Raw genomic sequence first — 13,127 nt, 5'->3', positions numbered from 1 at the left:
GGCCAGTTGCTAATGGCCGGTACTCAGCGCTCTATTGTGTCTCTAATCACTCTGACATCAATGTAAACGCAATTAAAAATCAAATCAAACACTTCATGAGAGCCCTGGCGTTCAGAGTTTGAGCGGATTAGGATCACCTGTTGCGAAGCGAGAACCAGCTCCTCATAGCTGGTTGATTCATGGAGTTAAATACATGTTCCTGTTGTGCAACATTTCTACAGGCTCTGCTATGCAATTGTGTGAGAAAAGAGTTGTGATGGCTTCTATTAAAAAGAGGAGGATTCCATCAACTTTCTATAGGCTAGGCCTACTATATTTATTTATCACTTTACCTAATATTAAGTACATTGCTTTTCTTTACAGCCTACTTGGCTGGCATGAAAATGAACCGCGGGAAAAGTGTTCTCCATTTGCTATTCAAGTGCATAGGGATGACGTCTTTTCATCCCTCTGCCCCGTGTTCCGACAGGTGCATGGTAACGGCCCACTCTAAATCAAAACTCATTTCACACTATTTATTTAGTATATGTAAAGACCCGTGCTTAATTCGTAAATTGGGAGGTGCCAGAACAAAATGCGAGCTCAGGGAGGGAGGGGGGGGGGGGACATGAGGAAAAAAAAGTCACCTTTTATAATAAGGCATTGCATGCATATCATCACATTAGTGGCATAAAGCTGTAGAGTAGAGGCACTTACAGAAGTTTGATTTATTTAACCTTTAGTTAACCAGGTAGACTAGTTGAGAACACCTTTATTTAACCAGGTAGACTAGTTGAGAACACCTTTATCTAACCAGGTAGACTAGTTGAGAACACCTTTATTTAACCAGGTAGACTAGTTGAGAACACCTTTATTTAACCAGGTAGACTAGTTGAGAACACCTTTATTTAACCAGGTTAAGAACACCTTTATTTAACCAGGTAGACTAGTTGAGAACACCTTTATTTAACCAGGTAGACTAGTTGAGAACACCTTTATTTAACCAGGTAGACTAGTTGAGAACACCTTTATTTAACCAGGTAGACTAGCTGAGAACACCTTTATTTAACCAGGTAGACTAGTTGAGAACACCTTTATTTAACCAGGTAGACTAGTTGAGAACACCTTTATTTAACCAGGTAGACTAGTTGAGAACACCTTTATTTAACCAGGTAGACTAGTTGAGAACACCTTTATTTAACCAGGTAGACTAGTTGAGAACAAGTTCTCATTTACAACTGCGACCTGGCCAAGATAAAGCATAGCAGTTCGACACATACAACGACACAGAGATACACATGGAGTAAAACAAAACATACAGTCAATAATACAGTAGAAACAAAAGATGTTATTGGTCACATACACATGGTTAGCAGAAGTTATTGGTCACATACACATGGTTAGCAGAAGTTATTGGTCACATACACATGGTTAGCAGATGTTATTGGTCACATACACATGGTTAGCAGATGTTATTGGTCACATACACATGGTTAGCAGAAGTTATTGGTCATATACACATGGTTAGCAGATGTTATTGGTCACATACACATGGTTAGCAGATGTTATTGGTCACATACACATGGTTAGCAGATGTTATTGGTCACATACACATGGTTAGCAGATGTTATTGGTCACATACACATGGTTAGCAGATGTTATTAGTCACATACACATGGTTAGCAGATGTTATTGGTCACATACACATGGTTAGCAGATGTTATTGGTCACATACACATGGTTAGCGTGTAGAGAAATGCTTGTAGTGTCGCGAAATGTTTGTGCTTCTAGTTCTGACAGTGCAGTAATATCTAAGGAGTAATCTAACAATTCCCCAACAACTACCTAATACACACAAATCTAAAGGAGTGAATGAGAATATGTACATATAAGTATATGGATGAGCGATAGCCGAGTGGCATAGGCATGGTGCAATAGATGGTATAAAATGCATTATATACATGTGATATGAATAATGTAAGATATGTAAACATGATTAAAGTGGCATTGTTTAAAGTGACTAGTGATCCATTTATTAAAGTGTCCAGTAATTGGGTCTCAATATAGGCAGCAGGCTCTCGGAGTTAGTGATTGCTGTTTAGCAGTCTGATGGCCTTGAGATAGAAGCTGTTTTTCAATCTCTCGGTCCCAGCTTTGATGCGCCTGTACTGAGCTCACCTTCTGAGTGATAGCAGTGTGAACAGGCAGTGGCGAAGTGAAGTGGAGATGTTGTTTCCCACCTTCACCACCTGGGGGCGGCCCGTCAAAGTCCAGGACCCAGTTGCACAGGGCGGGGTTGAGACCCAGGGCCTCCAGTTTGATGATGAGCTTGGAGGGTACTATGGTGTTGAACACTGAGCTGTAGTCAATGAACAGCATTCTTACATAGGTATTCCTCTTGTCCAGATGGGATAGGGCAGTGTGATGGCGATTGCGTCATCTGTGGACCTGTTGGGACGGTATACGAACTGAAGTGGGTCTAGGGTGGCCGGTAAGGTAGCGGTGAAATTATCCTTGACTAGCCGCACTTCATGATGACAGAAGTGAGTGCTACGGGGCGGTAATAATTTAGTTCAGTTGTCTTTGCCCTCTTGGGTACAGCAACAATGGTGGCCATCTTAAAGCATGTGGGGACAACAGACTGGGATAGGGAGCGGTTTAAATATGTCCGTAAACACACCAGCTAGCTGGTCCTGCGCATGCTCTGAGGACGTGGCTAGGGATGCCGTCTGGGACAGCAGCCTTGCTGGGGTTAACACGTTTAAATGTTTTACTCACGACAGCCACGGAGAAGAAGGGGGACCCACCATGACAGGAGACTGGCAGAATATGTTTTAATATCGCACAAATTATCGGAATACTTTAACAAACTAAGAATCTGAGATCAATAAAAACAACCTTGTCTTGAATCCGCCAATAGCCAATAATCAATAGCCCAGGTGTGTGGAGACACACATTTTGTAGGCTACAATATGAGGAGGAAATGATAGTCCTAAAAAATGCTTTCTATTTTCACTGACTCTGATGCGCAGCTCGCTCGCCGGTGACGGTCGATGCGTTCGTGTCAAAAAGCTGATCTCTCCCTCTCTTTCTCACTCTCCCTCTCTCTCATTTTACTTTGTCAAACAATATTTGAAAGTCAGTGGAGGCTGCTGAGGGAAGGACGGCTCATAATAATGACCGGGATGGAGTCAATGGAATGGTATCAAATACGTGGTTTTCATGTTTGATACCATTCATTCCGTTCCAGACATTATTATGAGCCGTCCTCCCCTCAGCAGCCTCCACTGTTGAAAGTTGATAAAATATTTTGGTAGCCTTCAGACAGATTAGTCTTCTCTTTTCAGCAAGAGCCATTTGCTTTCCACCCTGTGTTTTCACATGATTGTATTTGAAATATTGCTAAAGGCCTGTTTTGTCTGCATGCTGTTCGATGACAGATTTGCCACACATTCCCGACTGTATGCATGCCTTGTTATTGGGTTACATACCATTCACAGCTAGGCTATATTTAAAGAAGTTGGCTATATGTACAGACCAGATTAAATTGAGAATACTGGGCGAGAATATTATCAAGTGCTCATCAAATTGTGAATGAGAGACTGATGAAGTGTGTACAGCCTGCGAGAGAAACAGAGCAGAGCGCTTCCCTTTCAAGCAACTTTATTCAAATCATAATTTGTTGCATCATTTAGCCTTAGAATGTCTTAGAAAACAGAACAAATAGCCAAACATTTGTATCACATCTAAAGTTGCATAAATAACTCAGAATGAAGCGTATAGGAGGACCTGTTTATTTGTTAAACACTCAACACAGAATAGCCGCATGTGCACACTCCCTCAAATCGTTTGGGGAAAAATATTAGTATTTTTTAAATGTAGATGTTCCGAAGGTCCATATCAGAGGCTTGTAGGCTATGCATAGCAGCCGGAGATGCATAGCAGCCGGAGGTGCATAGCAGCCGGAAGTGCATAGCAGCCGGACAGCATAGCAGCCAGAGATGCTAAAGACATTTACAGACTTGCTCAAATGCGTTGGTACCCTGGAAGCTCATTGAAATAATGCTTCATTCCTCCTGAAAAGTGATGAAATTAAAAACTATTTTATCATGTATACTTGCATGCCTTTGGTTTGTCATAGAATAAAGAAGCTGTGAAAGGATATGAATTATTGCTTATTCTACAAAGATATTCTAAAAGACCTGGACACATTTGTTAGTACCCCTTAGAAAAGATAATAAATAATTGAATTATAGTGATATTTCAAACTAATTAGTTTCTTTAATTAGTATCACACATGTCTCCAATCTTGTAATGAAGTCAGTCAGCCTATTTAAATGGAGTAAAGTAGTTACTGAGCTGTTTGGTATCATTGTGTACACCACACTGAACATGGACCAGAGAAAGCTAAGGAGAGATTTGTCTGAGGAGAAACTAATAGACATTGCAATGTAAAGGTAAAGGCTACAAGACCATCTCCAAGCAGCTTGATGTTCCTGTGACAAGAGTTGCAAATATTATCAAGAAGTGTCAGGTTCATGGAACTGTAGCTAACCTCCCTGGGCGCGGCCGCATGAGGAAAATCGATCACAGACTCAACAGAAGGATAGTGTGAATGGTAGAAAAAGAACCAAGGATAATTGTCAAAGAGATACAAGCTGAACTCCAAGGTGAAGGGACGTCAGTTTCTGATCCATTTTGCTTTTTGAGCAGAAGAAGACCCAGAAGTGCAACACTTTTGAAAGAAAAACATACAAAAATCCAGACTGGAATTTGCTAAAATGCATATTGACAAGCCACAATCCTTCTGGGAGAATGTCCTTTGGACAGATGAGTCAAAACTGGAGTTCTATGTTCACAGCAGGAAATAAATGAAGCTTTCAAAGTAAAGAACACCATACCTACCTACAGTGAAACATGGAGGAGGCTCGGTTATGTTTTGGGGCTGCTTTGCTGCGCCTGGCACAGGGTGCCTTGATTCTGTGCAGGGCACAATGAAATCTCAAGACTATCAAGGCATTCTGGAGCGAAACGTACTGCCCGGTGTCAGAAAGCTCTTTCTCAGTCGCAGGTCATGGGTCCTCCAACAGGATAATGAGCCAAAACACACAGCTAAAAGCACCCAGGAATGGATAAGAACAAAACATTGGACTATTCTGAAGTGGCCTTCTGTGAGTCCTGATCTGAATCCTGTCGAACATCTATGGAAAGAGCTGAAACTTGCAGTCCGGAGAAGGCACCCATCAAACCTGAGACAGCTGGAGCAGATTGCTCAGGAAGAGTGGGCCAAACTACCTGTTAACAGATGCAGAAGGCACCCATCAAACCTGAGACAGCTGGAGCAGATTGCTCAGGAAGAGTGGGCCAAACTACCTGTTAACCGGTGCAGAAGGCACCCATCAAACCTGAGACAGCGGGAGCAGATTGCTCAGGAAGAGTGGGCCAAACTACCTGTTAACAGGTGCAGAAGGCACCCATCAAACCTGAGACAGCTGGAGCAGATTGCTCAGGAAGAGTGGGCCAAACTACCTGTTAACAGGTGCAGAAGGCACCCATCAAACCTGAGACAGCTGGAGCAGTTTGCTCAGGAAGAGTGGGCCAAACTACCTGTTAACAGGTGCAGAAGGCACCCATCAAACCTGAGACAGCTGGAGCAGATTGCTCAGGAAGAGTGGGCCAAACTACCTGCTAACAGGTGCAGAAGGCACACATCAAACCTGAGACAGCTGGAGCAGTTTGCTCAGGAAGAGTGGGCCAAACTACCCGTTAACAGGTGCAGAAGTCACCCATCAAACCTGAGACAGCTGGAGCAGTTTGCCCAGGAAGAGTGGGCCAAACTACCCGTTAACAGGTGCAGAAGTCCCATTGAGAGATACAGAAAACATTTGATTACAGTGATTGCCTCTAAAGGTTGTGCAACAAAATATTAGGTTAAGGTTCCCATCATTTTTGTCCATGCCATTTTCATTTGTTTTATTATTTACAATAATATAATTATTTACAATAATAATATCTACATCTGCAAAAAAGTATTTAGTCAGCCACCAATTATAGAAGTTCTCCCACTTACAAAGATGAGGGAGGCCTGTAATTTTCATCATAGGTACACTTCAACTATGACAGACAAAATGAGAAGAAAAAAAATCCTGAAAATCACATTGTAGGATTTTTAATGAATTTATTTGCAAATTATGGTAGAAAATAAGTATTTGGTCACCTACAAACAAGCAAGATTTCTGGCTCTCACAGACCTGTAACTTATTCTTTAAGAGGCTCCTCTGTCCTCCACTCGTTACCTGTATTAATGGAACCTGTTTGAACTTGTTATTAGTATAAAAGACACCTGTCCACAACCTCAAACAGTCACACTCCAAACTCCACTATGGCCAAGACCAAAGATCTGTCTTTGAAAAAATTTGGTTTGTGGGAGCTGTGGGAGCAATTATTAGGAAATGGAAGACATACAAGACCACTGATAATCTCCCTCGATCTGGGGCTCCCCGCAAGATCTTACCCCGTGGGGTCAAAATGATCACAAGAACGGTGAGCAAAAATCCCAGAACCACACGGGGGGACCTAGTGAATGACCTGCAGAGAGCTGGGGCCAAAGTAACAAAGCCTACCATCAGTAACACACTACGCCGCCAGGGACTCAAATTCTGCAGTGCCAGACGTGTCCCCCTGCTTAAGCCAGTACATGTCCAGGCCCGTCTGAAGTTTGCTAGAGAGCATTTGGATGATCCAGAAGAAGATTGGGAGAATGTCAGATGAAACCAAAATATAACTTTTTGGTAAAAACTCAACTCGTTGTGTTTGGAGGACAAAGAATGCTGAGTTGCATCCAAAGAACACCATACCTACTGTGAAGCATGGGGGTGGAAACATCATGCTTTGGGGCTGTTTTTCTGCAAATGGACCAGGACGACTGATCCATGTAAAGGAAAGAATAAATGGGGCCATGTATCGTGAGATTTTGAGTGAAAACCTCCTTCCATCAGCAAGGGCATTGAAGATGAAACGTGGCTGGGTCTTTCAGCACGACAATGATCCCAAACACACCGCCCGGGCAATGAAGGAGTGGCTTCGTAAGAAGCATTTCAAGGTCCTGGAGTGGCCTAGCCAGTCTCCAGATCTCAACCCCATAGAAAATCTTTGGAGGGAATTGAAAGTCCGTGTTTCCCAGCAACAGCCCCAAAACATCACTGCTCTAGAGGAGATCTGCATGGAGGAATGGGCCAAAATACCAGCAACAGTGTGTGAAAACCTTGTGAAGACTTACAGAAAACGTTTGACCTCTGTCATTGCCAACAAAGGCGATATAACAAAGTATTGAGATAAACTTTTGTTATTGACCAAATACTTATTTTCCACCATGATTTGCAAATAAATTCATTAAAAATCCTACAATGTGATTTTCTGGATTTTTTTTCTAATTTTGTCTGTCATAGTTGAAGTGTACCTATGATGAAAATTATAGGCCTCTCTCATCTTTTTAAGTGGGAGAACTTGCACAATTGGTGGCTGACTAAATACTTTTTTGCCCCACTGTAAAGCCAGGTCTGACTCCTATTAAATATGGAATAAACAATGGTGGATGCAAATTAGTTTAGTCAGTTTCATGTTATTTAAAAGAAAATTGTGCCTTCTTCGTTTTTTGTTGACGGGTACCAGCAAATTTGAGCACGTCTGTATGTTAATTAATGGTCAATTACCGTGAGACCGGCAGTTATTTGAATGACAATCACCAGCTGACAAAATATCATGACCGCCACAGCCCTACTCCCGCACCCCCCTCAAACTTCACATAATACTATCACTTGAAATACTATTTATTTAAATCCTGCTCCCCAACACTGCTTCATGCTCCCCGGTTTTCAATTCATCCTATACAAGCCATGGGGTGTTTTGACATATAACCTGGACCATTGGTATATCTCATTTCTTTATTTCTGTTTATGTGTCATTTCTCACTCTTTCACATCTCTATGACAATGGAACACATCGACCGGTCAGACAAATGTGTCATAATGAAAATTACATCTTTGCTCCATTTCCCACCATTGATCTCATTGTTTATCTTCAGATCTGCATAGTTGGTTTTCTCTTGGTTTTATTCCTGGAGTTTCTAATATAGCTCTTTGTATATAGTGTGGGTTCTGAGCTTGCATATGGTGCCCTTTATCTCAGATCCTGTTTTTAAGGAAATGCAAACATTAACACACCTAAATGTCACTTCTCCTTTTTATGCCTGCTTTAGCTTGCCAACCCCAAGAAATCTTCTAGAATAAAATGTCTGGGTTAACTGGGTTGTTGCTGTTCTCAGGGAGCTTCACGCTGGCGGAGCTGGGAGTGAGTGACCAACCGGCCCAGACCCAGACCCAGACCCAGACCCAGCACCAGGCTGCCTACCACTCCTCTCACTCGGAGCTGGGCTTGCTGCAGCGGGGCTACTCCCTCAGCGCCGGCTCCGATGCAGACTCCGACCCGGAGGGGGCCATGTCCCCGGAGCGCGCCGTACAGCTGTGGGGGGGTCACGCGATCAAGTCCCGCCGCAGCTCCGGCCTCTCCAGCAGAGAGAACTCAGCCCTCACACTCACCGACTCCGACAACGAACACAAGTCTGACGACGAGTCAGGTAGGACAGAGATTGGGGGAGGGACATAATTATGAAGCTGAGAGGGAAATGTGGTGGGGGTGGAAGTCTTCATCCCTCTATCCCCCTACCTAAAACTATCTAACTACTACCAAATACTACCTAACCCCTACCTAATACTACCTAATACTACCCGACCCCTACCTAATACTGTTTAACTACAACCTAATACTACCTAACCCCTACCTAATACTACCTGACACCTACCTAATACAAACTATCTAATACTATCTACCCACTACCCAATACTACCTAATACTACCTAACCCCTACCTAATACTACCTAACCCCTACCTAATACTATCTAACCCCTGCCTAATACAACCTAATACTATCTAACCCCTACCTAATACTACCTAATACTACCTAACCCCTACCTAATACTACCTAATACTATCTAACCCCTACCTAATACTACCTAACCCCTACCTAATACTACCTAATACTATCTAACCCACACCTAATGCTACCTAATACTACCTAACCCCTACCTAATACTACCTAATAATTTCTAACCCCTACCTAATACTATCTAACCCCTACCTAATACTACCTAACCCCTACCTAATACTACCTAACCCCTACCTAATACTACCTAACCCCTACCTAATACTATCTAACCCCTACCTAATACTACCTAATACTTTCTAACCCCTACCTAATACTACCTAATACTACCTAACCCCTACCTAATACTACCTAATACAATCTAACCCCTACCTAATACTACCAAATACTATCTAACCCCTACCTAATACTACCTAATACTTTCTAACCCCTACCTAATACGATCTAACCCCTACCTAATACTATCTAACCCCTACCTAATACAATCTAACCCCTACCTAATACAATCTAACCCCTACCTAATATTATCTAACCCCTACCTAATACTACCCAACCCCTACCTAATACTATCTAACCTCTACCTAATACTACCTAACCCCTACCTAATACTACCTAACCCCTACCTAATACTACCTAATACTATCTAACCCCTACCTAATACTACCTAACCCCTACCTAATACTATCTAACCCCTACCTAATACTACCTAACCCCTACCTAATACGACCTAACCCCTACCTAATACTACCTAACCCCATAGCTAATACTACAAAATACTATCTAACCCCTACCTAATACTACTTAATACTCTCTAACCCCAACCTAATACTACCAAATACTATCTAACCCCTACCTAATACTACCTAATACTACCTAATACTTTCTAACCCCTACCTAATACTACCAAATACTATCTAACCCCTACCTAATACGATCTAACCCCTACCTAATACTACCAAATACTATCTAACCCCTACCTAATACTACCAAATACTATCTAACCCCTACCTAATACTATCTAATACTTTCTAACCCTTACCTAATACGATCTAACCCCTACCTAATACTATCTAACCCCTACCTAATACAATCTAACCCCTACCTAATACAATCTAACCCCTACCTAATACAATCTAACCCCTACCTAATACAATCTAACCCCTACCTAATACAATCTAACCCCTACCTAATATTATCTAACCCCTACCTAATCCTACCTAACCCCTACCTAATACTATCTAACCCCTACCTAATACTACCTAACCCCTACCTAATACTACCTAACCCCTACCCAATACTACCTAATACAATCTAACCCCTACCTAATACTCTCAAACCCCTACCTAATACTACCCAACCCCCACCTAATACTACCTAACCCCTGCCTAATACTACCTATGAGATTAAGAATGTGCAATGGTTAAAAGTGTGTAGTAAGGATGATCCTGAAATGTCACTAAGTTTGTTTATGAAATGATTAATGAGTATAGCTGATAAGCCCCTTTAACAAAATGCACTGAGAGGTCAAATGGTGCCCCATAGATTGATGATGAGCTGAGAAATGTAATGATTCAAAGTTATAATGCCAAAAAAGTAGCTGATAAATCTGGTACTTTGTTTGATAAGCAAAGTTATTGTAAATTAAGAAATCTTGTGTAACGGTTTTCTTCCATTGAAGGAGAGGAGGACCAAAATGCAGCGTGGTTAGTGTTCAACATATTTAATATAGATGATAAACGAGAACACTACAAAATACAAAACCGAACCAGTCCTATCTGGTGCAATGACAGAAGACAACCGCCCACAAAGTACCCACAGAATATGGCTGCCTAAATATGGTTCCCAATCAGAGACAACAATAGACAGCTGCCTCTAATTGAGAACCAATCTTGGCAACCATAGACATACAAGCTACCTAGAAAGGAAACAGCCCCATAAACATACAAAAAACTCTAGACCAGGCTAAAAACACAAAAATCCACCATGTCACACCCTGACCTAACCGAAATAATAAAGAAAACAAAGAATAACTAAGGCGTGACATCTTGTGACCAAGCTCAACAAAGGAAAGAAGAAGGGATTCTATCGGCACAAAATTGATGAAGTAAAGGGTGATGGGGAAAAAACTGTGGAGAACCTTGAACACTATTATGGGTAGGAATTCAAACATGTCTGCCTGTTTTATTGAATCATAGGGTATATTTATTACAACTTCACACGACATTGAAAAAACGACTTTAATTAATATTTTACAGGCAAAGTGGACAAGTTGAGGAATGATATGATTTAAACTGATGGCTCCATGTCATATACCCTTATAAAAGATTGTATCATGAAGGAGAGGCAATGCAGGTTCAAATTTCATGAAGTAGAAAGGGAAGAGGTAGAAAGGATGCTGTTGTCTCCTTCGGATGACATGTCGCCTGGTACAGATAATCTAGACGCCAAATTGCTATCTAGTCTTCTGATTTTCTTTAGGAATGTTATATTTTTCAAAAAAAACGCGGTATTTTTCAGTCCAATTAGTACATACTAGCAACGCGCATAACCACCAAACCAGACAGGCAAATCCAGGGCAGCTAAAACAACTCAAGCCAAGGACAAATCGCCTTAAATCTACAGTTTTATATAGAGCTATAGCTGAATGGAACGTTTTACCAATCCATATTTCTCAGGCAAAAAGTAAATCCACCTTCAAGAAAAAAATAAAAGAACATCTAATGTGACAGACCATATGACTGGACAGGAAATAGACCATATGACTGGACAGGAAATAGAAAGAACATCTAATGTGATAGACCATATGACTGGACAGGAAATAGAAAGAACATCTAATGTGATAGACCATATGACTGGACAGGAAATAGAAAGAACATCTAATGTGATAGACCATATGACTGGACAGGAAATAGACCATATGACTGGACAGGAAATAGAAAGAACATCTAATGTGATAGACCATATGACTGGACAGGAAATAGACCATATGACTGGACAGGAAATAGAAAGAACATCTAATGTGATAGACCATATGACTGGACAGGAAATAGAAAGAACATCTAATGTGATAGACCATATGACTGGACAGGAAATAGAAAGAACATCTAATGTGATAGACCATATGACTGGACAGGAAATAGAAAGAACATCTAATGTGATAGACCATATGACTGGACAGGAAATAGACAGAACATCTAATGTTATAGACCATATGACTGGACAGGAAATAGAAAGAACATGTAATGTGATAGACCATATGACTGGACAGGAAGTAGAAAGAACATCTAATGTGATAGACCATATGACTGGACAGGAAGTAGAAAGAACATCTAATGTGATAGACCATATGACTGGACAGGAAGTAGAAAGAACATCTAATGTGATAGACCATATGACTGGACAGGAAATAGAAAGAACATCTAATGTGATGGACCATATGACTGGACAGGAAGTAGAAAGAACATCTAATGTGATAGACCATATGACTGGACAGGAAACAGAAAAAACATCTAATGTGATAGACCATATGACTGGACAGGAAATAGAAAGAACATCTAATGTGACAGACCATATGACTGGACAGGAAATAGAAAGAACATCTAATGTGATAGACCATATGACTGGACAGGAAATAGAAAGAACATCTAATGTGATAGACCATATGAGTGGACAGGAAATAGAAAGAACATCTAATGTGATAGACCATATGACTGGACAGGAAATAGAAAGAACATCTTATGTAATAGACCATATGACTAGACAGGAAATAGAAAGAACATCTAATGTGATAGACCATATGACTGGACAGGAAATAGAAAGAACATCTAATGTGATAGACCATATGACTGGACAGGAAATAGAAAGAACATCTAATGTGATAGACCATATGACTGGACAGGAAATAGAAAGAACATCTAATGTGATAGACCATATGACTGGACAGGAAATAGAAAGAACATCTAATGTGATAGACAATATGACTGGACAGGAAATAGAAAGAACATCTAATGTGATAGACCATATGACTGGACAGGAAATAGAAAGAACATCTTATGTAATAGACCATATGACTGGACAGGAAATAGAAAGAACATCTAATGTGATAGACCATATGACTGGACAGGAAATAGAAAGTATCAACTGAATG

At 41.0% G+C, this 13,127-nt stretch overlaps 1 protein-coding gene across 1 annotated transcript in view; it reads left to right on the top strand.

Moving 5' to 3' along the window:
• LOC109873361 (teneurin-2-like) overlaps positions 1–8,735 on the top strand; it is a 76,603-nt gene extending 67,868 nt beyond the window's left edge. The window contains exon 2 of the mRNA XM_031808170.1: positions 8,303–8,735. Within this exon, the coding sequence (XP_031664030.1) occupies positions 8,303–8,643 (341 nt within the window). The 3' untranslated portion in view covers positions 8,644–8,735. The remainder of the gene's footprint in view (positions 1–8,302) is intronic.
• Positions 8,736–13,127: the final 4,392 nt, after the last annotated feature.

Source organism: Oncorhynchus kisutch, linkage group LG28 (assembly GCF_002021735.2).
Source record: "Oncorhynchus kisutch isolate 150728-3 linkage group LG28, Okis_V2, whole genome shotgun sequence".
In the NCBI taxonomy this organism is placed as follows: domain Eukaryota; kingdom Metazoa; phylum Chordata; class Actinopteri; order Salmoniformes; family Salmonidae; genus Oncorhynchus; species Oncorhynchus kisutch.
Note: the sequence above shows the minus strand (reverse complement) of the source record. Positions and strands in the feature narration are given on the sequence as shown.